This window comes from Indicator indicator, chromosome 10, assembly GCF_027791375.1.
Source record: "Indicator indicator isolate 239-I01 chromosome 10, UM_Iind_1.1, whole genome shotgun sequence".
NCBI lineage: Eukaryota > Metazoa > Chordata > Aves > Piciformes > Indicatoridae > Indicator > Indicator indicator.
The window spans coordinates 26171895-26199193 of NC_072019.1; the positions used below are offsets into that span (position 1 = coordinate 26171895).

The 27299-nt window shown below is 41.9% G+C and overlaps 1 protein-coding gene across 1 annotated transcript; it reads right to left on the bottom strand.

Moving 5' to 3' along the window:
• Positions 1-12159: 12159 nt before the first annotated feature.
• Positions 12160-26688, bottom strand: TM2D1 (TM2 domain containing 1). Its single transcript, XM_054384257.1, has 6 exons — positions 26531-26688; positions 25360-25433; positions 22804-22912; positions 18678-18769; positions 14498-14571; positions 12160-13301 (listed from the first exon to the last, which is right to left on the bottom strand). Exons 1-6 carry the CDS (start codon positions 26686-26688, stop codon positions 13191-13193), a joined length of 618 nt encoding a protein of 205 aa, XP_054240232.1. The 3' UTR covers positions 12160-13190.
• Positions 26689-27299: the final 611 nt, after the last annotated feature.

Here is a 27299-nt window from a genome sequence, read left to right on the forward strand (position 1 = left end):
CCCATGTATTGCTTTGGACATTGGGATGTATCAGTCTGCTAATGCGCTCTGACACACTGCAGCTCCTGCAGACAAGAGGGGAAGTATTATCGTGGCCACAAAAATGATCCAAGAGCTGGAGCACTTCTCCTATGAGGCCAGGCTGAGAGAGTTGGCATTGTTCAACCTGGAAAAGAGAAGGCTCCAAAGAGACCTTCTTGTGGCCTTTCAATATTTAAAGGGGTTGATAACCAAGCTGGGGACAAAGTTTTGAGCAGGGCCTGTTGTGATGGGACAAGGGGTGATGGTTTAAACTAAAGAGGAGAGATTCAGAGAGAGCAAAGATTTTTTACAGGGAGGGTGGTGAGAGAAGTGGTGGATGCCTCATCCTTGAAACAATTCTAGTTCAGGCGGTCTGAGCAACCTGCTCTAGTTGGAGATGTCCCTGCTGACTGCAGAGGGCTTGTACTAGATGATCTTTAAAGGCCCCTTCTAACCCAAACCACTCTATGATTTTATGGTCATTTGTTCTGCCTCTTCAGGAGCTACATGAAGGCAGCCTCTTGCTGGTCCCTGTTCCCTGCAGCTCAGGGAGGTTCCCACTGGGGATTGGCATTGGTGCTCTCAGTGCTGCAACTGCTCAACACTGGGACCTCACCAACGGGCACAGATGCAGCTTTCAGATTGATCTGAGCTGCAGCTGGGGCTGGGAGGGGTTTGAAGAGTGCTGGTGCCTGGCCAGGATCATCAGGGGTCCCAGCATCCTGAAATGTCACCAAGAACACCATGGTTTGGGGCTTCATTAGGTGTCACACATAATTAATGATTCCACAATATGTATGGCAGGATGAACACCGCAAAGGTCCAGAGACACCCACCAAGGAGGAGAGAAATCAAAATGGCAGCCGGACCTGGCTGGGAGGACAAGAGCAACTTTTCCAGTCACTTCTGTTTGTTCCAGTACCATCCATTTTGACAAAAGACTGCAAAAGAAAGCCACGTTATGTGAAGAAGGACAGATAGATCAGATTGTAAACTGAGGTAATTAAACAGGCCACGTTAATTCCCAGCACCTGAGACTCGGGTCCTCTGTGCAGTGTCCATAACCCCAGTTACAATAATTCTGGCAAAGCAAACAGTGTCAGCGACAGGCAGAGGGTGGAAGAGGCTCCTCACTCTTCTGGAGGATCAGGACCTCATAGTGATTATCAGTCAACAGTTCCAGCTGCCTGGTAAATTGTTAAGACCAAAGCAAACAGGGGGCTGGGAGCAGAAGAGCTGTAATTATTTTGTAGTCTATTTCCCCCATCTCCAGATACAGGGAGCGAAAGGACACCGACCCCAATGCACCCAGCTTCTAACAAAGATGTGTGATGCCTCCTCATGCCGAAGGTCAAGTGTGCTTCCAGGAGGCTGAAGATTCAGGTGTGACATGTACAAGGGATTAACCGTTTCCTCCCGACAGCAGATAAAAGCCACGTTGCCTTGGGCAAACCACGTTGCTGCTAAAACATCAGCTCCTCCGAGTCTCAGAAGAGGAGCAAGAAATCCCTCTCCTTTGCTGAGTGCATGGGGGAAACACAATTCTTCTGACAGCCAGATCATGCTTGATATCATCTGAGCTGACTCCACAGAGATGTCAAATGAGAGAAGATAGCAGAAGTCAGTCTGGCAGCTTAATTGGCTTACGCTTGGGTATATCCTGTTTTAAAAGCAAGGCCGTCAAAATGTGGTTTGGACGAGTGAGTTGCATGGGGCTTTGTCCTCGCAGCCTTCTGAGTGACGAAACCAGTGTGGCTCTGAAGGCGGGCTGTGTATATGGCTGGATTTATGGAGTATTCATTATTTTAATAGCACTTCTGGACTTAGGGTCAATATCTTTTTCCATCGTTTTTTTATTTAAGGAAAGAGCCCGTATGTCACAATCTCATGCCTCATCTAATTGCATAAGTGTTTTCTTTGTCCTTGAAACCGAAAAGTAGACCGCGTATCCAGGAGCTACAGAATGAAAAAGCATCTGCCTTTGGTATTTGGCAAGCCTCAATTAAAAACTCTGCTGCCTGGGCTATCATTTTGTTTGAATTCTGACCAGAACGCTTCTGCTCAGATTCAAGCGGATGATTCTGAGGGTCAAGATAGGGGTAGGTAGAAAACCAAATCCTTTGGAACAGTATATAGAATGTTAATGTTTTACATGCAACAGAAAAGAGGCCCAGGAGCCAGCAAAGCCAAGTTTGGAGTTGTGCTGGAAGCACGGGAACAGCTCGTGTGCTCGCTCCCCTCCAAGCATTTCTGTAACCTCCTGCTGGAGTGGAGCTCAGGTCTGCTCTCCAAGACGTGACTCCCCTCCCTCCCTCCCAGCCCCACAAATCTGGAGCTCAATATGCACAAAACACTTCCATCTTTAAAAAATAATTGAAAAGGTGCACCCTGAAGTTCACTGGATCGATCCCTCTGAATTATTTTATTTAGAAGACACTTCATTGTGTCAAAGATTTAATGGAGAGGTTAGGAGGCCCAGCCTTCAGAATGTCAATGTATTAAAGCAGAGCGTTGCAGGGAATGTTAAAATCCCTGGTTGCATACACCCAGGCAAAACTGCCAGACTTATGAAAATTATGATATAGAGTTGAGATGAGACGCAGGCTGCTGGGAAAAAGCAGCACAGGGGACAGAATCCTTCTGCTTGTGTCTTACAGGTAGTGCGGTGAAACTAGCAGCCTTGCTCCGGACTCTTTCACCTTTCCCTCACCTCCGTCACAGCCTTCGCTTCCCAGGCTGGATCTTCTGCAATGCATTTTCACGTGAGCAGTGCTTCCCAGCACACTTGATTAAATACCTTTCCTTGTTATTTATTGCCCATTAAACCACATATTTTCTGCATGTACCTTCGCTGGACGAAAGATCTTTGCTATCAATTGCAGACCTCATCAGGTCTTTAGGCCAGAGCAGTTTGCTGCAATGAGCTCTACATGGGGCTGCATCTGAGAAGCTCTGAGAACTCAAGCTCCGGCAACACAGATCAGGGTTCTCTTCTTATTAAGTGGCATTTCTGCTATCTGAGAGTTATCCTATTTTGCCACATTTTACATTGCTTGGTGTGTGTGATAAGGTTCTACTACAGGAGATGTCCAAAGGTTTTTCTCTCTCTCCTTGAGGGATCTCTCTCTTCGGGTGCTGCAGGAACAGTCGCGATCCCCCCAAGTCCTGCTAGGCTGTAAAGTGAAACGGAAGGGCGGGGGAAGAAATAACAAGTTCTTTTTACTGAAATTCTCTCCCCAAATGGATTTGGCAGAGCCCAGCTCTACTGATCTTAAAGCAAGGTTTATCATTTGTGCAGGCTGCTGCCCGAAGGGGAAAAAGATCTTTGAAGTTGCTGAATGATGGAAGGGTCTCCCCCCTCCTCTTCCTCACAGACATTTTTTAAAGGGTGGAGACTGGGAGATGCTCAACTGCCCTGGGTCAGGAAATTACACGACAAATTAAACAATCATGTGTTTTAGTGCTGAGCATCTATTTAGGCATTCAGCATCAAACCTGCATTTAGCATAAATTCCAGGGCATTTCTGCTTTTCCCCCTCACCTGTAATTCCACGCTGCATTATTTTCCTGCACGTCAGAGCTCCCCCAGTCCAGTACCTACACCTTGAAGAGATTTCTTTATCATTTAACTTTATTACAGAGGCACTGCCTGGACACTGTTGGAGTGACAAGGACTATTTCCTTAATTACTGTACATTGATAATAGCATTTACTCTGGCAGCTCCAGTGCTATTCAATCAAGCAACATTCAATACAAAAAAGCTGATTTGCCAAAAAAGAGATTAGCATAAGTGCCTACAGTCACATTCTATTTTTGAAGGTAAAGCTACTGTGTCTGTGAGCTTTCTTGTGGGAACTTTATAAAGAGAGATTAATCTAGTTTATCTCCTTCAAAAGATATTTGGGGAAAACACAGAGAGTCACTGCTTAGGCTCTTTGGGTAATAATTTTCTAGAAACATGTGAAATAAAGAACTGCACAGAAAGTGCTAATCAGCAGCAGGAAGGTATATTTTTTTTCCTCTTACATAGCTGTAGACGTTAGTTGGGAAAAACTCTGTGTTCCCCAGTTTGCTGTGGCTGTTCTTTGTCATTTAATCAAGCAGTGACTGTAGCTGTTGCACTTTAAAATTAAATGCTATTATTTATGGTAGAACTTGTTCTAGTTAAAAATGCAGACCTCAGCACTGTGTACGTTTGTAAGCAGAAGGTTAAGCAGGACATTTTAAATGGTAAAGCAAAGGGCTTAATCAAGGCTGAAGAGCAAAATGCGGTGGGATAACAGATATAGTAAATAGGCATTAATCACCATACAGGCTTAATCCAGGTATTAGGCAGTCTTGGGGCTAATAAGAAGACTCACTTACATAAGGACTCATTCTACCTACTCTTAAGTAAGTGAATAACTTCATTCTCAGGAGAAATTTCACAGACATTGAAGGCCCTTCTGATATCAGGCCTGCATTATGGATCTGTAAGATGATCATCACATAATTATTTTGCCTGAAGGGGATTTCTGAGTTAGGAGGCATGTGGGGCGTGTGGCTCAAGAAAGGCAAAAATTGAATCTCCAGAGCATAAGGAGCCACTTTTCCAGGTTTTCTTTTCTTTTTTTCCCACTCCCTTGACACTGTCCATTACTGTGACATCAAAATCCGAGCTAAGTACTTCTTGCCAAAGATGGACCAGATAAAAGCACGAAGCCAGTATCATCTCATGGGAGACAGCTCACTGTCTTAGTGACAAATTTAGTGACTACAAATCCAGGCTTAGAACATAGCCCTTCCCAAGTCCTAATCCAGCCCTTGCACACTGGATTTGTCTTTAACTACCGATGAACTAAAATTCCAGTTTTGAGGAGATGATAGCACATCTATAGGTACAAAATTCACTGTACTAAAGTTCTCCAATAGATGCTTAGAAAGACTAAAGTGCTCCTAGGTTTAACTTAACATCCAAATTTCCAAATATACAAACAGAAGTGCTGTATGTACTGCACATCAATCTCCTGGTCAAGCTTGCCTCACCTAGCCCTGAAACAGAGCAGGCAGACTCATGGTGAGCAAATAACAACCTAACCTGAGGAGAGAGGAAGGAGATGGAAGTGAAGAATGGGGGAGATGGCCACGGTTTATCTCTTCAAGCAATAGCAAGATGAAAAAAAAAAACCCACAAACCTTTAATTGTGACTGTAGGAGAGGGACAGTGATGTAACTGTTCCCAGGGAACACTATTCTTATTTTGTAGAGGGAGGTGAGCCAAGATACTTAAGCTCTAGAGAACCTTTAACACAGGAAGCTATTTATCATAACAAGCTTGGTTGATACTGCTCCCATACTGAACCAATTAGATTAGCCTATTTCGTCATACTTCATAACTTGGGATGATAGGTTTCCAAGCATGGTACAGTGCAGTAATTGAATTTTGATCAAACACACATGGCCCATAACCCAGTATGTGAAACTTTCAGAACAGTTCACAGCTTTTAAATATCCAGTCAACATGTTGCCAAAAGCACAGGATGTACTTGATGCAAGTGGGGGGGGGGGGGAGAGCACGAGTCCACGCTGTAACTTGGTACAGCTGTAAAACAAACATTTTTTTGTTCCGATTCTGTTCCTACTTTAGCAAAGGAGCTGGGAGAAAGACAGTGAATCTCAAGTAAGTTGTTTTTCTCCCCCCCCCCCCCCCAGGCACACATTTCCCTTTTAACAGTCTTAGATTACCACAACCTTTTAAATTCACTATACTGTACTTACATAGTGTATTAGGCACACCAGCAATTATGGTTGTTAGCATGACACAGCCATTGCCTACACATAGGCAGACATCATCCTCCTAATAGAGTTGTAACCAACAGGACCATGGAATGAAAGCCCTAAAAAAGAGCCCCCACCTCTACATTCTCCAGGCCTCTGTCAACACAATCCATATGGTGGGCAGTCTCGTTAGGCTCAAGGTGAAACCCTCCAGTTCTTTGCAGGCAGTGATCTCCTCTTACATGTTCTTGCCATGTTTTCCTCACAGTAAATCCAAGGAACTTTGAAGAAGACTCTGTGTAAAGGAAACAGAATACATGAAATAAATTCCTTCCTATGGCTCTACTGACTCGAGGGCAAAGCACCCACCACAAAACAGGTTCATGACATAGAAAGTGCTGTGCCAGACTTTCTTTTGAGCAAGTAATGGCTATCCATATCAAAGCTGCTGTCTGGCCTGCAGCTAAGAGTCTGGCATGCTTAAGCAATAGAGCAGGCGATCCCCAACCTCTGCATATGGTGCTGCCAACTTCTTTCTCAGCTTTGAATGCTTTGACCTGAAAGGCAGCTGGACACAGCTCCAGGCATCTCAGCTACCCCGAAGGGGAAGCACCAGGGCAGCCAGCACCTTGGCTTTCATCGAGGTGGTGCCAACAACACAAAAGTCGGGAATTACTGCTACAGCCCTCCCAAAGAGTGTAGGATCTGAGGGTTTACCCAGGTGCTTCTAGTTGCACTCTGTGGATCATCTGCCTGCAGCCATCTCACACACCTGTCCTGGAGTAGGGGTTGTGTAAGAGAAGCAGCCACAGGTTCCAAGGGGAGAAATGGTGCTTTGCAGATGTAACAAAATGTGTATCTCATTTAGTCTTGCTATTGACTGGGGACAGGTATACTGCCCAATTACTGCCACCACTCTGTCAGAACAGAGTGCAGAGGCTGTGAAGGATCTGTCTCCCTCCCCACCCTGCTCCCTGCTAAGTTATGATGCTGCAGAGAACAGAAGAAAGAAAAAAAAATTGGTGTTCAACTTATCAGACTTGGACCAAGCTTCTGCTCAAACCAAGGTTAAATAGGCCTGTCCCAAGCTTCCTAAAGGTAGGATTTATATAATAATTACAGTAATGGAAACTGATCTTTATAATTTTTATACTGCCTAAAATTCTGCTGTGTCATATGCATCTGCAGAGCCTGAGAACTGTGCTTCTCAGAGAGAGCACTGCAGTCTTGAAAGCAGCCATTCAAATGGCTAATGGGGAGTTAGCGGAGCATGAGGGTGTTTGAGATGATAATGAAGCACCAAGAGAGCCTCGGAAACCCCGGGAAAAGAATTTGTATTTGAGACAAGCAGTAATTTTTTAAGCACTTTATTTTGTTGGGAGTTTATGGAACTAGAGCTTCATCACACACAGTGCAAACAGCATTGAGACTGCCCTTGTTATTCTTCTGTGTCCTTTCTCTTCCGTTGCTACAGTCTTAGTCTGGTGAGCATGGTGCAAAATGCATCTTGGCCAGACAGAATCCTCACATCCACTTTCTAGTTTGTTTGGGTTTTTTTCTGTTGTGCAAGCAAAAAATACCAGAGTGCTAAGTCTCTGCTGTAGGATAAAGAACAACTTCAGGAGATTTGGAGATCTGATAGGGGGTTTGGCTCCACCTTCAGGAAGCAGAAGGCAAAGAGACCACACGGGTTTAAGTTTCAGGCATACTTTCTGCAGAAACCTGTCTGCCTACGACCTCCTCTTACTGACATCTACTGCTCCTTAACACGTCTTTGCTTCATAGACATAAAAGATACCCTGATCTCATGCTGTGACATTTCTACATGCTTGATTCAGCTCTGCAGAACCCAGCCCCTGCTAGAGGTACTCAAGAACTTGTGGTAGGATGTCTAAAGGTAGCTGATACATGAACAAACTGAGATGAAATATGAATGAAACTCAGTGAAACGCAATTTTTAAGTAAAGAAGTTGAGGCACATGAGATGCCATAGAGCCATTTATACTGTCAGTGCTCAGGCTCCCATACAGAATTTTCTTCTACAGAAATTAGGAAGATTCTCTGGGTAACACAGATGGATTGAGAGGAACATAGTGGGAAGAGCCTTGATCAGATTTCACTCTAGCAAAATGCTTAGGCATATGCCTAAAGTTAAGCTATTTTTTCCCCTCAGATTCAGGCAGAAGATGCAAAGAGAACAATCTCTTGTTCCTCACCTCTCAGCAGACTGCTGCAGACTTGAACCCAGGAGCTGGTTAAAAGCATGGTTTAAATGAATTAAAATGATGCATTTTTTTTAAAGAAGCCATGGAGTGACCATTTATAATAATGACAATGGGAAAGCAGTTAGGGATGAGATGACCGTGTAATGTTTCAGTGACTAATAGGCAATCACACAATTAGTGCCAGTCCTGTGAGGCAACGGAAATGTATGGTGGCTTGCAAAATCTTGCCTTTGGCATTTCCCCAACTGGGTGCTTAAACACCCAACCTCATTGTATTCAACATCATCTTCTGGAGGAAACAGGCTTGAAAACTGCAGAGCAAGCAACAGGAATGGCTCTCAGTGTAGGGCTGGACTAAACACCTAATGAATCTAAACAAAATAAACCCCAAACAACCCAAAAACACTGAGAAGAGATGCGAGAAGAGTGAACAGACAAGAGCTGTGCAAGAAACTATAACTGAATATACTCCTGAGGAACAAAGGAAACCATTCTTGATGGGGTGACAACAGATGTTCTCCAAAAAATTCTAACGGAGCATTTTAAACACAAAGACCTTCCTGTGGAGCTGAGAAGTTTTACTGGCACACTTACAGTAATGTATCTTTGGAAACACAACAAACCCCAGCATTTAAGGTGTTATCAGGTCCTGAAAGCAGAAGTGATATCTTCATGTAGTAAGTGGTGGGTGGTGGTGGAGAAGGAAATGGGAGAACAGAATACTGTCATGGGAAGTTGCCATAGTATAGTTGTGATTTACATCACAGGAGGAGTAACAACTCAGAGATCTTCTTCTAAAATATCTGTAAATCCTCTCTTTTGGAAAATTATCTCTGAACACAAGTGAAAGATCGTAGAGTCAAAGAATTGTTTAGGCTGGAGAAGACCTTTCAGATCATCGAGGCCAACCATTAACCCAACACCACCAGGCCTGCTGCTAAACCATGTCCCTCGCCACCACATCTATGCAGCTTTTAAATCCCTCCAGGGATGATGATTTGACCACTACCCTGGGAAGCTTGTTCCAGGACTTGACAACCCACTCTGGGAAGAAAATTTTCCTAATATCCAGACTAAACCTCCTCTGGCACAACGTGAGGCCATTTCCTCTCATTCTGTCACTTACTACTTGGGAGACGAGACCAACCCCTACCAGGCTCTAGCCTCCTTTCAGGAAGTTGGTAAGTGCCAGATGGTCTCCCCTCAGCCTCCTTTGCTTCAAGCTAAATAACCTCAGTTCCCACAGCTGCTCCTCACAGGACTTGTTCTCCAGATTCTTCACCATCTTCATTGTCCTTCTCCAGACCCACTCCAGCACCTAGATGTCTTTCCAGTAGTAAGATGCCCAGGTTGACCTACCTGAACACACTCCAGAAGAATTTCTTCATACAGTAAGCACACCTAAGCACAGCCCCTTTTGCACTCTGTGAGTGAATGCCAGCTGCCCAAAGTTGAGTGTTTCCAGCCGCTACTGCTTTTTCAGATCATGGCTAAGCACATTGCAAAAAATCTTAAAATGGACATTAAGAAAAAAAAAAAAAAAGGACAGGTTTATGGAGTTGTATTTGCAATGACTGAACTGCACTGGTGCTTAGGGAAGATTTGGATTTAACTCCTGGCAACATTGTCAGTGAATGGCTTTATGCAGGTTTTTAAAGGCTAGGCACTTCAAATTCTTGTTTTAAACGCTGGACTTTCCTTTTTATGTTCTTTACTTTTGCAGACACAGAATAATATTTCTCTGTCTTGTTGGAATGTTAAAAGGATTCCTGAAGATCTGCAAGGCCAGCAGATATTTTATCTGGGAAGGAGGCAGGAGGATGACATAGTACATTGTCTAATTATCTTTATTGCTTTGCAACTGTTTTGGGGAAAACAACCCAGAGAGATTATTTCAGTGCAGTCAAAGCAATCGGGACTACAGAAACATTAGGATGGACAACTTGATTGACAGAAGAAAGCTAAAGCAGGCAACAACACAGAAAATCATCATTGGACAGACACTTTGACAAATATTACTGTAGCAATTATTAACATAGAGGAACAGCTTTACATCTTGCATCACACTTTTCACAGCCCTCATGGTAAACATGCCATATCTGACAATTACGAGATGAAAAAAAAGACCTCCCTAAATCTCTCCTGGCCCTGCACTACTATCTGCTTGCTCAGTTAACCCTCTCTAAGCTTCAGCACACAGAGAAGCAGATGAGCAGGTGTGCTCAGATACAGAATGTCATTCCAACGCTGCCAATGCAAGTTTCAAAGGTTGCACCATCGGTGGCACCAAGTTCTGAAAGGCTTTAGGGACAAAGGAAGGGGCTGTGAAAGGACTGCAAAGTTGTTAGTACAAGCTAGGGGATCAAGTGGAAAACCACCTAAAGGGAAGAGAAATATAATTTTGCTAAGGCTCAAAATACTGCTTTGTCTGGTCACCCGTGGCTTTGTTCGCATTGCTGTGACAAAGCAGTCCTGATGAGAGCAGGCACTGCTGTCACAAACCAGAGAATCAGAGAGAATCAGAGAATCATTGTGGTTGGAAAAGACCTTTAAGATCACCGAGTCTAACCATTAACCCAGCACAGCCAAGTCTACCACTAAACTATGTCACTCAGAACTAGATCCGCATAGCTTTTAAACTCCTTCAGGGATGGGAACTCCACCACTGCCCTGGGCGGCTTGTTCCAGAGCCTGGCAATCCCTTAAGGGAAGAAACTCTTCCTTATGCCCAAAATAAACCTCCCCTGGTGCAACTTAAGGCTATATTCCCTTGTCCTCCTCATTTGCTACTTGAGAGGAGACTGAAACCCACCCAGCTCCAGCCTTTTTTCAGGGACTTGTAGAGAGTGAGGTCTCCCCTCAGCCTCCTTTTCTCCAGGCTGAACAACCCAGAAAGTATCCGCATGAAAGAATGCCATAGCAATTTTTATTTCCTGGCTTGGTTGATGCACATCTTCTGTTTCTACAGATACACTGTAACTCTGAATAACAAATCTTTCTCTCTGCTGGCTACTTGGTGATAGACCTCATAACTAATCATATTTTCATCTGATTCACACAAAATAGCTCCCATATTCTCTTACAGATAATGAAGAACAAGATGGACTGTTGAAAGCATTAAGTCAGGCCCTCTGCTACTTGTACACATGGAGATACATTTTAGAATGAAATCTTGCGTCATGAGTTACCCAAGGCTATTTTTTTATCATAATGTCTGTGTATCTTCTTATTTTTCCTGCTATATAATCAGCTTCAGAGTGAAAAAAAAAAAAAAAAGGCTGACAAATCACAGGATGATCTTAGCCATCAGATTTTATTTGATTCAAACATTTATTTTGCATCCACTTCCTATGTGTTTCTGAAAGTCTTTCAGACACCAAAACCAACATGCACAAAGAGCATTTAGTGAAAGAGATGCAAACAGGAGATGTAAAGGGAGATGCAACAAATATCAAGCAAGTGAAGGAAGCTACCAGAGCATTCTTGGCTCTTTGAATCCACAAATAAAACACACATTAGAATGTGTTCCAGAACATCTTTCTTGTGTGAAGCAAAGAATGAAGGTTCAGCACAAAGTATTCCTTGTGTCAGGTTATGCTGATTGGAAAACAAAAAATAAAACAAAACAAAACAACAAACAGGATTTCTTCACAAATCTTTCTGTGCTTCAGTCTTAAAGCAGATTTAAAAGAAACTATACCCCACAAATTGCACTTATAAAAATCAATTTATGAATCTCAGTTTTTCCATAATTCCCTTAAAAACACCTTCTGAGGACACATTAATAACATTTGAGAAGTTTCATCCCAGAAACAAAAGAATAGGCCAAATCGTTGAACAACATCTACAGGAAAGTTGCCATCATGTGGATTTCTTGCTCAGTTACTAGTGATTTTCATGAAGAGGTAAAGGAATATTTAAAATTGGCCAAATAGGATGAAGATTCTGTTGACATGGTTTCTGTCTCTGTGTGTATATACTTTTCTTTCAAGGAATGTCAACGTAAATCTTGGTTGTAAAAGACTGTGGTCAAACAACTTTGAAGAATACAAAATTTATTTCACTGAAACACAAATGATCTAAAGAAAGAACACTTTAATGGCTTTATAAGTACAAAGAATATTTTTTTATTTTACATTCTGTAGCTGTAAAACACATGCACCATTTTATTTTCAGGAGAAGGTATGGGTAAATTGCAAGGGAGGATAAAAAAAAATCAGAATAATAGAATCATTGAATAGTTTGGGTCTAACCCTAGCTCTAATCATCTGGCTCTAACCCTCCTGCCACAGGCAGAGACACATCCTACCAGACCAGGTTGCTCAAGGGTCCATTCAATCTGGCTTTGAACACTTCCAGGCTTGGAGCCTCCACAACTTCTCTTTTCAGTTCCTCACCACCCTCATGGGGAAGAATTTCTTCCGAATGTCCAATCTAAATCCAGCTTCTTCCAGGTTGAAGCCATTACCCCTCATCCTGTCACTATACTCCTTTGTCAAAATAAGCAGAATGATTATTTCCTATTCTAACCTTGGGGCATCCCAACATCCACCCTCCTTTCTTTGTGATGTGTCACCTATGGTGCTATTTTTTATGCATCCATATTGCTACTGCTGATCAGCACTGACCATATTTTGCAACTTGACCCAAATTTGTCTTTAAGCTTTATGAAAATAATCATTCAGTTAACAGAATTCCACAGGATACACCAGCACAAGATTTAGGGCCATCAGGATTTTAATTAAACAGGATGAGAAGAAAGGCAGTTTCTGTAGTTTGGGATATTTAAGTTCATTTACAAACTGTCACATACAGTTATGAAAAGAGACACCCCCCAAGTGTAATCCTGAACAAGTCTTCCTCTGCATCTGTAACACTCTAAATCACACTTCTAGACACAGAACAACATCAGTGCAACTTGCAGAAATCTGCACATTTCACAAATGGTACAACTTAGCAACAAAGAATGTGCTCACAGAAACAGAACAGTCGCAAAGGAACTTGGTGCCTTTGAGGTAAACTCATCCACTTGAGGAATTTGTGTATTTTTAAATCATCCTCGTTCAATGTATATTTAATATTCAGTTCTTTTGAAGTGCAACTAATAAGTCAGCAGCAAGTGTAGTGGATGACTGGATCCACCTGTACAAATAAACTGCACCTACACATTTGTGACACTGCCAGGGTTAAGGATAGGTCTGCATTTTCCTGAAGGTTGCATTGGTAATAGTGAGCCGTGTCAGCCTTGCTCCGTAGTAATCTATAATGTAACTCGAGCCATCGGAAGGTCCAACGATCTATGGGAGAAAAAGAACCCAGACTTTTCAATAAGAAGTGAAACGTACTTTGTGCTAATGTCTCAATTACTGCTAATTTTCCCATCATAAAATTAGTCATGCTTAATTAGTCAAACGAAACTAGATTTATTTTGAAGTTATGCTGTAGTTTAACTATGTTAGTGAGCGCTGTCTCAGAAGAAGTATTTCCCAAGGGCTTCTAATCAACCAAATTACACAGCCAGGCGCTGGTACTAGGTTAAGCTGATGAGGATTTGAGTCACAAAAATCAGGCTAAGAAATGAGGGGACTCCAAACCACTTTTCTTGAACAAAGGAGGGCAGGCAGGAACGAATTAGGTTGATGACAAGCACCTTTGAAATACTGCACAGGTAAGGAATGGAGAGAAGATCATGGCTGTTTTGTTCTGGAAATGCTAAATTGATGTGGGGTCACTAGGGAGATGCATAGGAGAGATGAAAGATACTCTCAACTGGATCTGTAAGTGATCTGAGGCAAGATCACTGTGATAGTGTAGAAAGGAATTTGAGAACGTATATACTTTAAAAGTTGTATATACAAAGATGTATACTTTAAAATTTTTTTTCTAGAAATTCATATAAACAATTTCTCTAACCACAATGCAGTCTGAGTCCATCACAGGCAATGTGGAATTCATGCTAAATGGATTCACTGTAAAATAAGGCAATTTGGCAATTTTGTGATGTCACAAGATGTCACCCCATTCCTGGGGATTTAGCCACCAGAATTTTACAGACACAGCTCTCAAGCGATATAGGAAAATAAAAGTGGCAGCGTCTTCCTTCCTGCACACTGCAAGGACACCCCAGGAGATGGGCACCGAACCTCAGGATTCTGGGCAGAGTGGGACATCTCACACAAGTCCAACACTTGTTGGTATCACATAAAGAGCTTTCTCAGGTTCTGACAAAAGTGAATGTATAGTGCTAGAGTTTCCAAGCTGTTCATTAGAGTATTTATGGATAGCTAATCTATTTTTTAATTCAAACAACAAATACATTGATATTTTGCATCCAGATTCTAGTTACGTCACTCTATTAACAGAGCTAAAATAAATGCCTTGATTTTTCAATACACAGAGGTTCTTAAGGCTAAAATGCTAACAAAGAATTAGCAATCAAATCAAAACTTTAACAAACACAGATCTGTACCTTGTTTTGAAAGCCATGACTTACCTGCATTGAAATAAGAATGAAATCAATTAGGCTACCAATGCCACAGAATCCTACAGTGCAGAACTTTAACAAACCTAAAAAAAGGAAAATAAAATTGAACTGTAGCTTTCAGTCAGCTGCTAGGAAGTTCATAAGTTTCTGCTGGCAGTCACATCCCAGCTCTGTTCCCATCCCGTGAAATATATATATATATATATATATATATATATGTACACACGTAGAAACAGACTTAAAGATCTTTAATTATCAGGGAAAAAAAGCAAACCTCATATTCATATTTCCATCCTGAATACACTTTAAAGATTTTAAACATTGAGAATTTAACTTTTTTTTAGCAGGTAAAAATTCTGAAACAAGGAAAGGCAAAAATTGATAAGCAAGTTACTGGAAATTTTCCTTTCTTTGAGGCACAGGCAGAAAAAAAATCCCAACTTGAGCTGAAACATTTATTTATTAATAGAATGAGACATTCTACCATCTCCTGACTTGCAGCACATGCTGATTTGATTTGCAGAACATGCTACTTTGGAGAACAATCCCTTGTATAATTTTGATAGTTTTGCTGAAATAGGAATTTACTTTGTATATAAAAATAAATATTTCTTTTAACTGGCATTCAAAAATTGTGTGTGTTTTTTTTTAATGTGAATAAATGAAACATTAATAGAAAATATATGGGAATAGCAACAAACAGATAAATGTTTCATTGGCAGTTGCCAAGCAAGGCAGACGTCATTTGTAAAATGCCTTCAGAAGAAGGAGGCTGTCGTAGAGTGATTTTTCAAAAATATCAGAAGTTTCTTGTACAATGAAGATAATACAATGAGTATTCTATATATTGTTATACTTCAGCTGAGTGAGGCAAACGTCTAGGTTATTTTGAGAATTAGATACTCATTGTGAGGAGCTTTGTCTCTTTACCCAGGCATAGACATTACGAAAAGGAACGCAGCTTTGCTGTGCTTGGTCAGTTGTAGGCTATGGTGAGTACAGGGAAAATGCAGTTCCCTGCTCAAAAGCATGTCCTCAATGTGCTTACAGGGGCCAGCACACTTCTGAGGCAAGAGAAAAGCACGTTGATAATATCAGGCAGCATGGTATCCCAGAGCACCTCCTCCCACAGCCTCAAGTTGTGCTGTGCTGCACGATGCCTGCTAGGAACACCATGCAGCTGCTTTCCAAAGAATGAGTCTGCTCTCGGTCAAACACCCCAAGGTCCCCTGACCTCCTCCTCTGTGCTCCCCTCTCTCAGAAGCTGCAATTTGTCCCACATACCACCTCCTCTCCCCCAGGCCCTGTTTATGAGGCTGTGTATGGAGGAGTTGGGGAAGAACTGCTTGCACGCTGCAGGAAGAGCATCCCACTGTCTGGATATTGCTCCCATAGCTGACAAGATGAAACCACCCTGATTTATAAACTGTCTCCCTGGAGTTTATAATGTCTGCATGGAACAACACAGTAGTCAGAGAGAACAGGGAAAAATACCTAATGACCAAGAAGATAAATTACAGTAGCAGGACGATCTTTCAGATGATTAGAAGAAAAGCCTATGTGCACATTACAACTAAAGTGGTGCCACTTAAACATGCAAAAAAAAAAAAAGTATATGGTTGTTTAAAACAACTTGTTCCCAGAGCCTGATGCACAAGCCTTGCAGCAGCCAGACAGTCTTAGCCTGGGTGTCAATGCTGGCAGTAGCATAACAAAACTTAAGGGAAATAGCCAGCTGAAGAAATGTTAGCCTTAGGAAGCAGCACTTATGACAAACAAATGATATCAAACTCTGGTGAACAGTTTGTCATTACCTACACTGAGTGCAGTCAACATTTATTTGTGATGCCCTTTATACCATCTCCTCTCAAACTCTGGTACTGAACCTCACTGCCAGTTGGCATTTTCAGAACCCAGCAGTCCTTTTACTATTGCTGGTTCCAGCAGCAGCTCCAGTTTACTAGAGGAACTGGCTGCTCCACTATGTTGCTGGATGTAGAACTGTTCCTGAACCTGGCATATATTTCTGGAGTGCAGGGTCAAGTTAATTTTTTTCTTCCTCCTCACTTCCCTCTGCACAAGCAGATCACACTGAGAAAATAAACTGCTCTAAAGCATGGAGGGCAAAAATAATGTTTTTACGCAGTAGTAACTTAAGGTTTAGTTCACAGTGTGTGGGAGAGGAAGAGGTTGCCTTCCTGAATTCTTCATATTCAACAGCCTGTTTGCATTTCTGTGCTCTTTAATCAAAAAAGAAGGAAAAAAAAATAACCAAAGAGTATTTACTGTCTTTATTATACTTGTATTAACCTTTCTTAACTTTTTGCCAAGGCATGGATGACCTAAAATTTCCACAACCCAACCACTGTCAAGGAATCCAATGTATAGATTTTTACTATTTTTTTCTTTTCTGCTCTATTTGATTGTGTCTTCTTTACCTTTAAAAAGCTTGAAAACTTGACTTTAGAAGAGTTTAAGTCTATTAACTTTGGTTACTGGCTACAGCATGTTCCAATAGAATAAACAAGCATGAGCCATAAAGAACTTCTACAGAAGAATGGAGGATTTACAAACCCGTATTACTACCAGATATGATCAAATAATTACTGCAAATTATGATTCCAAATCCAACGGTGAAACAAAAAGGTGCACCACTCCCCAAACCATCTTTTTGTGAAACAGATGCACAAAGTAAGGGCGAATTATAGAATTATAGGGAAAAGAGACAGAGATATCAACAGGAGATTATGGAGAGAGACAGTAGGGTCGGAGTGATTGGAGAGCAGCCAGGCTGAAAGGGACCTGGGGGTACTGGTTGACAGCCAGCTGAACATGAGCCAGCAGTGTGCCCAGGTGGCCAAGAAGGCCAATGGCATCCTGGCCTGCATCAGGCATAGTGTGGCCAGCAGGAGCAGGGAAGTCATTCTTCCCTTATACTCAGCACTGGTTAGGCCACACCTTGAGTACTGTGCCCAGTTCTGGGCTCCTCAATTTAAGAAGGACATTGAGAGACTTGAACATGTCCAGAGAAAGGCAACGAGGCTGGGGAGGGGTCTGGAGCACAGCCCTATGAGGAGAGGCTGAGGGAGCTGGGGTTGTTTATCCTGGAGAAGAGGAGGCTCAGGGGAGACCTTATTGCTCTCTACAACTACCTGAAAGGAGGTTGTAGCCAGGTGGGGGTTGGTTTCTTCTCCCAGGCAACCAGCAACAGAACAAGAGGACACAGTCTCAAGCTGTGCCAGGGCAAGTTTAGGCTGGAGGTGAGGAGAAAGTTCTTCACAGAAAGAGTAATTCGCCATTGGAATGTGCTGCCCAGGGAGGTGGTGGAGTCACCGTCCCTGGAGGTGTTCAAAAAAAGATTGGATGTGGCACTTGGAGTCATGCTTTAGTAGTCAGGAGGTGTTAGGTATTGGTTGGACTTGATGATCTCTGAGGTCTTTTCCAACCTGGTTGATTCCATGATTATGCTATTAAAAACACAAAGGTTTGCATTTAATGGGCAGAAACCCAAAATCCCCAGCTGAAGTGACTCTAACATGTATAGCTTTGTCTAATTCATTGTTCCATGACATCTACACTTAAATTTACTCCTTTTGTCCATTTCAGAAACAAAACAGTTCCAACATATTAAGTTCTAACATAACCATTATGTCAGTGACACCATCACCCTAGGAATCAGCTCCTAAAACCACTAGCCAAAGGTAGGTCATATCTAAGGCCCCAGCTTCTGCAGAACTGTTTTAATGCTATGAGCTATCCTGAAGGTATGCATTTGCCGGAATATATTCCATATCCCAAAACACAGCTTTCTGTAAAGTGTCTTCAGTATTTTCCTGGTAAAATCAAGCACCATTCAAGCAGCTGGCACATGAGCCAAAACCACTTCTGTTTCAGTGCCTCCAAAGAATGCTGTGGTGAACATCAATGCAAAGCAAATGTAAAGCAAAACTATGAATAGCAATAATCAAGTTTGTTTATTAGGATTTTTATCTTTGGATAACTATTTGTCACCACTCCAACAGAATAGCAAGCTGAGGATAATATAGGATTTTATCTTGACAACAAAAGAAAGATTCTAGTTGTAAATATTAAAACTAGGACTGTCAGCCTTCATTACTGAAAGCATATGCATACACCGCAATCATTAAAGTAAGCTTTACCTCAAACAAAAAACAAGGAATAAACTTACCCAATGCAGGATAGCCTAGATAAAATCTGTCTGCTCCCAACCATCCAAGAAATAAGGACAGAGCCACTGCCACTTTGTAGGAGTATCCATTTCTGCCAGAAGAAACAAGTAGACAGTGACTGCAAAATACATTCACCCACACTTTTGAGAATTAAAGTAGTGACTCATTCGCCTGCTGCTTCAGTTTAAAAAAAAATACACAACAATTTATTTATCTTCAATTAATGGATACAGAATTGATAATATTAAGCTTTCAAACTGAGTAGGCATCCTCCATAAAGCAACCTCAGCTGCTGCAACTCCAGTATACTCTTGCAGAATACAGATTATTCTGAAACTAAATCATGATTTCTTTTCAAGACATAATTCAGTTGCCGATACATTCCCAGTTTCACATAGTATTTCCTAGCAGCTCAGCCCTGCTGAGACAACCCTAGAAAGCCAAGAGGTGCAGATATCCTGTCTGTAGACATTAGTCTCACACGCAGCCAAATCGAGGGGAACAGGATAGACAGGTGAGATGTCAGCAGAGACAGTAATTGCAATGAGAGCTGAAGGAGAAATGAACCCTGGCCACCAGGTGACTAAGCTGCAGGAAGCATTCAACAAAAAGGGTAAGTCATGTATCCATTTACCACACTCTAAAGGTGGTAAATGGGACAAAGACGGTAAAGAGCTGTTGATGGTGCAAAGACAAGAAGGTACTCTAAAGATAAAGCACCCCATGATTATTCATCCCAAGTACAGACACAACAGACTTTTCGTGATTTCTACTAATGGGCACCTGTCTGATGTGGCCACCCAAGCACATTTCAGTCGCTGCTGATGTGAACTTTACACTGCTAAGAGAGCTAAAAACACACAGCTATCAATATTAGAGCTTGCTGCACCCTCTGCTGCATTGGCAAACTGCTAGCTTCTGAAAAAAAAACAACCCCAAATCTAATTAGAACTTAAAAATATTCAATAATTCACTGTTTTGATACATGCACCACTATGCGCCAGCAATTTTTAATAAGCCCAAATTAAACTCTTGTTTGCCAGTTGAATAAAAGACAGAGGTTCACAGAGTCAAGAAAGGTCCAAGCACCTTTATTAAGCACTTGCAATGCCAAATAAAGATCTATCTTTTTGCTTATTATCTAGGTTTACTGACCTTAAAACTTAATGGCAACATTACGTGATTAAATCATGACTCTTACTTCAATATTTGTTACTTAGAGCTTATTAGCAACACAGAACATACTGCGCATTCCTGGAACCTGATGTAACATAAATTATCACCTTTAGAACTGTCCTGTTCCCACTGTAAAGAACATTAATGTTTTTATTGGAAAGTTGTGGTAAACCATTGGAAATTGTTTATCAGCTACAAAGTGTCAACAACCCTCCAAGGACACTCAAAGAAGAAAAAGACTTACATAAAAGGTGAGAATGCAATTCAATTTGAGATGCTCCTGATCAAAACCAGTAATAAACTGAGCACTCGCCTGTGCATTGAGATGCTTTTAAAAACAGAAGAGTCTGCAAGCTAGCCAGCATCAAACTGATGGGCAGAAGAAATCTAGTATGAAGTGGAAGCAAGTTAATATTGTAACAAGGCTGCATCCACTCTTGTATTTCCATTGTCTTACTCACTCTTTCAGATAAAAATATACCCCATGGACTAAACCAGTGAGTAGAAAAATAACACCTCCCAGGCATCTGAAGGAATTTCTACAACTAGCTAAAAGATGCAATTTTCAGCTCCTCTTCTGATTTTTTCTTGATTCTTGACCTCATACAAACTGTATTTTTTCTGCATGTTTCTTCCAGCTGCCATGTTAAAACACATTTTCTTCCAGCTCTTCCACACCAGTTGCTAATATGCAGGTACTGCTATAGGTTTCAGTGGTTTCTGCGCACTGCTCAAAGACCTGCCCACACTTAACATTACGAATTTCAGGCTACCGTTTTATGGCTTCCTGGCCTGGAATGGCAGTATTTGAGCAATGGATATCTCAAGGCTGCTAGAACCAGGGCCAACCCATGTTAAGGAAACTACAGAGTGCCAATGTGGCCCAAAAAAATCTACCTCCAAAATATCAAATTGAAACCAAACCAACGCAATCTTGATGTGCAATACTTTGTTGGAGCAACCTTATTAGTATTCAAAAAGCTTTTCCTTGAACTAATACTAAGAGCAAATGAATGTCAACACATCCAGTTATGGACACATGTAACATCTCCTGGACTTGTTCTAAAATTACTGGATTCCAGAACCGTTGCTAAATTACAGTTTTGGCTAAGGACAGTTTGCTGCTTTGTCCTTTCCAAAAGATAAGGCTAGAGATTAACCCATGCTAGGATATTCCTGGTACAGGAAGATGTGCAGCTACTTCTGCCAGAAGACAGTTACAGCTTCATCAAAATTCATGTAAGATGCTGGAAAATCTCCAAAAAGCAGTAGAAAGGGTAGGCCTATTGTTGTAGGAGCTGGAAATTCCTGCTTAAAATGATGTTTCTAAAACAAAGGTAATATTCAAAATGCTTTATGGAAGGCTTGTGTAGTTTTCAGTGATTAGACTATTTTTTAAACAAGTGGTTCTTTTCCCCTTCTGCCATACTGGCAGTCATGGGATTGGAAAAGCCACAGCCAGTTGTTCTGGTAGTGTAAACACTGATTATTTCATCCTAAATAATAGTTACAATCAAGTAACAGGCATCATTAAAAAAAAAAGACAACAATTTTCTGTCTATGTAGATTTGGGGTTTTTAAGAAATGTGAAAAAAAGTGCTTCATTTAAAAATGCTTTTAGAAAATCTATTAAACCAAAAATACATGTATGCAAAAAAACCTTTCCAACATAGAATCAATGTCTACTCCAAAGAGGAAGAAATCTTATTAAATCAATATATCTCATTTTATTCTCAGTCCCCATCACAGATGGGACTGAAACACAATTGTTTCTGGACAAAAATGTGACTGTAGTCTAGTTTGCTAGCATTTAAATTTGATTAGATGTAATAATATGTTTTCTTCAATTTGCTGAACTTTAACTGTTAAGAAGATTAAATACAGAGAAAATATTTATGAAACTATGAGGCAGAGCTGTACTTCTGAGGTAGGCAAATTATTAAGCAACAAGTATCGCAGCAGAGCTATTTGCCTACTAGTGTGACAAGGAACACCCAGCGAATGTTACTGGAGTTTTAATTTCCAAAGATTCCAGCAGGACAAAAGAAAAAGGTTCCTGCATGAATCCCACAAAAAGGAGGAACAAATGGCACTGACAGGTGTTCACTGATCATTAGCATTGGGCAGTTGGAACATTTATTGGTACCCAGAGCTCTCTGCTGCTCACAATGTGCTTTAGAAAAACTAGGCCCATCATTTTCATGTTTCAGAAAGAGGCTCTTGAAAGACACAAAGGATTTGATTAAATACAAAGGTTGTTTAAAAATAGAGAACAGTTCCTCTAAAAGAGATTTTTTTAGGAACTAGAGACTTAAACTCCCCCAGTATTCCTGCATACAACTTCAGCTGCAGCTACAGGCACAGTTTAAACTAGCATGAAGTTGTACTGCCACTGAAGAGAGCAGCCCAGCCTTCCTTTCTCCACTCACTTATCCTTGAGTTGCCCTCATCCTTGTGCTGGCACAAGCACTTGAAGCAACTGTACTGTGACTCAATCGGGGAACTCATCCAACTTAGTTTACAACCAGATCAGCTCCCTGATGCAGTATAGAGTGGATATATCGGGGAAGGGATGGGGAAGTGTCCCCAGACAGCTCCTTCCAGCAGCTGTGTGGAGTTCAAGCGTATTTGAAAGGTAGCCTTAGCATTGGGGAAAATTTTTGCCAGGGTAAAGTACAAAGTAAAGCAGAGATAAAATATTAAGATAAAGCAAAGGTACAAACATAACTAAACAAACAAAAATGTACCCAAGGCAGAGACAGACTTACTTATAAGCATGCATGTTGTATCCTTATACTACTTAAGAGTGTTTCTTAGAGGACTAAGGACTGAGCAGTGTGTACAGTTCTATGATGCTTCTCTTTTTCTTTCTGTCACATCAAACTATTTTAGAAAAACATCAATGTGAAAACAAAGGCAAATTATTACAAACCCCAAGAGTGTACTTACACATTGCGACATGCAATAGGCTTGTAAAATCCAACTTCATGTCCCTTAAAGACTCTTTCTATGCCAAGGTGATCTTTGCAAGTAATATTTGGTGCTGGCAGACATTGAACTGAAGACGAAAAATTGTTTGAAATTAAGCAGCAACTGGTTTTCCGACAAGTGAAACAAGACACAAATGAAATAATAAATGAATTTCTACTGTGCAACAGTCTTGATGCAAAGCATGCTACTTTCTTAAAAATAGAACTACTTTTAAAGCCAGTCCTATGATTAACCTTGCAACATAGTACACAAAATACACAAACCCAACTGCTGCTTTAATTCTGTTGTGATTTCCATGCTGGCTCCAACATGAATCAACAGGAAATCTGAACCTGACGTAGAGGAAACGTTTTTATCATGAGAACTGCAAACAATGGAATACATTGCCCAGAGAGGTGGTGCCACCATCATCCTTGGAGGTTTTCAAGATGTGACTGCACAAATCCCTGAGCAACCTGGTCTGAATCCAGTGTCAATGCTGCTTTGAGCAGGAGGTTGGACTACGTGACTTCCTGAGGTCTCTTTCAACCCAAATAATCCTTTTACTCTAAGGTAAGGCTTGACTCTGGAGAGAACCAAAATGGAAATCACAGTAGAAAGTGACATCTGCTAAAGGTCTGCAATATATTACTGGAATACTAGTCACTCTCCAACAATGAAGTCTGTTTTAAAGGGAAAAATCCCAGTCCTTTACCCATTTCCAATTACTTTTCAGTACTTGTGAGTCCTGCTGGTTATTTCCAACAAAACTGCAAGCCAGGTTCAACATTTCTTCTCAGACTTTTCAATCATACACACAAGCAAGAGGACTAGGATCTGTATTTTTTTAAAAAAAAATTTACTATCTACCCATATTGCATATGAATAAAAACAAAATAAATTTATGTCTGAACTTAGCTGCTATAAAGTCTCCTACATGGATGCTGCTGATCACTGTGTCTAATCTAGGACAATTACAAAAAAATTACATTCTTTCTTGTAAAAAAAATTAAGGTAAGAAAGCAGTGGTCTCTTTTACTTAGAAGTAATCCAGAGAAGTTAAAATACAACAGTCTAGGGAAGACCACAGTTTTCTTGTCAATGTCACACCAGTAAGATTCCAAGTCTGCTGCTCAATGAGACTACTTGGAGGCTTTGAACTAGACCCCTTTTTGTTTGGGTAATGGATCCCAGAAAGGTGTTCAGAAACAGCAGTGCTTCAAGCATGACCCAAAGAATAACTTTTTATTACGTAGGTAATACTGAAACAGGAAGCAGCTGCAAATACTGTAGGGACAACCTAAAACCTGCTGTGTGTAAAAATATTAAATATTTTGTGTCTATACAAAGAAAACATTAATTTACAGATCCACAGATTGCCTTGGGTTGAAAGGGATCTTCAAAGGCTGTCTTGTCCAACCCACCCGCAGTCAGCAGAGACACTTCCAACTAGATCACTCTGATCAGGGCCACATTGAGTCTGATCTTAAATGTCTCCAGGAATGGGCCTCAACCACATCCCTGGGCAACCTGTTCCAGTATTTCACCACTCTCACTGTAAAGAACTTCTTCCTGATGACCAGCCTAAACGTACCAGCTTGTTTCAAACCATTGCCCTATTAATTTAGCAACTTCCCACATTCTGAAGCTGGTAACTGGTTAGTCAATAACAATCTCAATCTCAGTTGTGATCAGTTTCAAACTAATACTCTTTCTGCTCACTGGCCATTTATGATCAGGGACACAACATCAAAGATGACATAAAGGGCTGAAAAACTTAAAACAGGATCCATTTTGGATAGTACTTTCATCCAGTCTCTGAACTATTTGGAAAACCTTCTCTATCCCTGAGCATCCCAGTGCAGAAAATTATCCAGCATTTATGGAAAACAGAATATGAAAGACAAGAAGCATATGCATGTACTTTAAACATGACTGCACATAAAGCGAAACTGTTGTTTAGCTAAAACACAGACTATTTATTTCAATGCCTGAGAACATCAGAAAAGCTAAACATATGTAGTAAACCAAGTGATCAATTTAAGCATTTCTCTGTTGAACTCCAAAGTACATCAGAACTTAACATCAAAATAAATCTTAAGTGCTTTCAAACAGAGCCTCACGGCACCAAAACCGCCTGATGATGGAAGGCACCATCTTTCATCAAAAAAATGCTAAAAAACAGAAGATTTTGAAGGCTGTTCTGTCACATGTCAATTCTTTCCATAAGTATATGCAAAATCAGTATGACGGGAATGGTTTGTTTTAATCACAGAAGTGCAGGACAGAGCCTAGAGGAACTATCATACATTGAAGAGATTTACCACAAAGCTCACTTACAAATGTACCAGTTGGAGACAATATATTTATTCATTTTTATAAGGTATCCAATCCACGCAAGTGTTTTAGGCTTTCATACTAATATTACTAATCCCATGTTTTATAAACCTCATCTAGCAGACACACAAATGCATAAATTGAACACTTCCAAAATGTAGCTACTGTCAATATATGTTTTAAGTTAGAAATCCTTACCATATGCTGTATGATTTGTGCAATTCATTGGTTCCTGTGTGCTGTTATCTATTTTAGGCTCATCGCACATATATGTTCAGGTAATTGAGGAAAACATTTTTCATATCAAACACTACCACAGGTTCAACAGTAATTTATTCCACCCTTTTTAAACCCTGGGGATTTAAGATGCACCTTGATGTTAGTTCCTACCCATCCCCCCAAATAGGAACAGCATATTACCATACAGCAAATCTGCTAATCCAATTTAATACACCAATATATCGCATAAGCTCCACGTTTAATTAGTGCTGCAGTCAGCACTACCTAAAGGTACTACAATATTTATCAGTCACTGTCTCTGTATTTGAAGACAACAAGGTGGCAGGCTTAATCTAGTGTTCTTTCCTCGTTTCAGCATCAGAGTACCTTTAAACTGAAGCATTTGGTTCAGAAAATTAAATCTACAGTAACACACAAAATTCAAAGACCATCTAAAAATTAACATCTGAAGCACCAGGAATTTGGCCTAGAAAAAAACCTCATCAGGAACTTCTTTCCAGAGGTCTCAACTCCCATGGTCAAGTAAAGCAGGAGATGAAGTTAACTTTTCCAGGATTTGCTTTCCTGACACTTCTGATCTGCAGTTACATCAATAACTATCAGCTACCATCAACAAACATTTTCTGGGGAAGGCGTGATGTGCCTCTGGAGAGTCAGAAGCCTGGCAGCTAAAGCCTGTAACACCTGCGCCCTGCTTCTGTGGACTGTGGAGGAGAACTCAATGCTGTGCAAAGCCATCCAGTCTCACACCTGTCAAAAAATAAGAAGGTGGAGGCGAAGGGAAATCTCTCATCCGATGGGTTTGTCTCTTCGACAATCGAACAGACACTCCAAACCTGCACCCAGGTAAACGCTGTACCACCCCAGAATAAACCTAGGCTGCTGTAGCCATGCCCTGTCCCGTTCCTTCCAGCTGAGATCCTTTCGGGCTCCTGACCTGAGGCTTTCCCTGCCACCCGAGGGACACCTCTGCCCTGTCTGCACCTTACACCCTCCATCTCCCACTTCGTCTCCGCCCGAGGCATCTGGGCATGCGAACCCCCTCAGGCAAACGGGGCCCGTCACCTCCCGGGCCGCATCACCGTAACAGCCGAGCCCCCGCCGCCCGCCCCGGCCGCAGTCAGGATATTGCCCCAGCCTCAACTCGTCGCACTTGAGCGGCGGATCCGTGCCCGCCGCTCCCTCCACGGCTGCACCCGCGAACCAAAGGAGAAGCACGATCCAGGCCTCCGCCGCGCCTCTCCACCTCGCCAGCCCCGCCAGCAGCCGCCCTAGCCGGGCAGCCATGATGGAAACCGCCGCTGCCGTCAGCTGACTCCGCCGGCCCCGGCGACGCAGCTGGGAGGAGCGGCCCCGCCGCGGGGATCGGTCGCCCTGCCTTCGGGGAGGGGCTGGGCTGGGGGCCCCGCGGGTTGTACGTGGGCTGTTAAGGGGGCTGATTGTGGGGGTTGTTTTTTTTGAGGGGATTGACCTCAGAAAATATGGCTCCTGAGGCAGCTAATGGGCAGCACTGAGGGCAGAACGTGCCCCCACTCAAGATGGCGCTCGTACCGTCCCGGCGGCGACACCGGCGGGCTCGGGCCCTCAGTAAAGATGGCCGCGCCCGCTACTGGCACCTGGCAGAACGGCGTCCATCTGCCCTTACTTAAGATGTCGGCCGTGAGGTGGTTTGCTTGGGATTTGGTCTTCAGGCGATGTTGGGCCAGTGGTGGGAGGCGTTAAGCTGCTCTCTCGGTGGCAGAGGGGAGCTGGGGCTGGTCCTGAATGCTGGCTTCATCGGGAGGGGAGTCGTCCTGGCTCTTGGGAACGCTTGGAGTGGTGGGCAGGCTAGGCTGGGCTATGCCAGGCTGAGTTGAGGATACATCCAGAGAGGTGAGAGGTGAACCTGGGCACTTTCA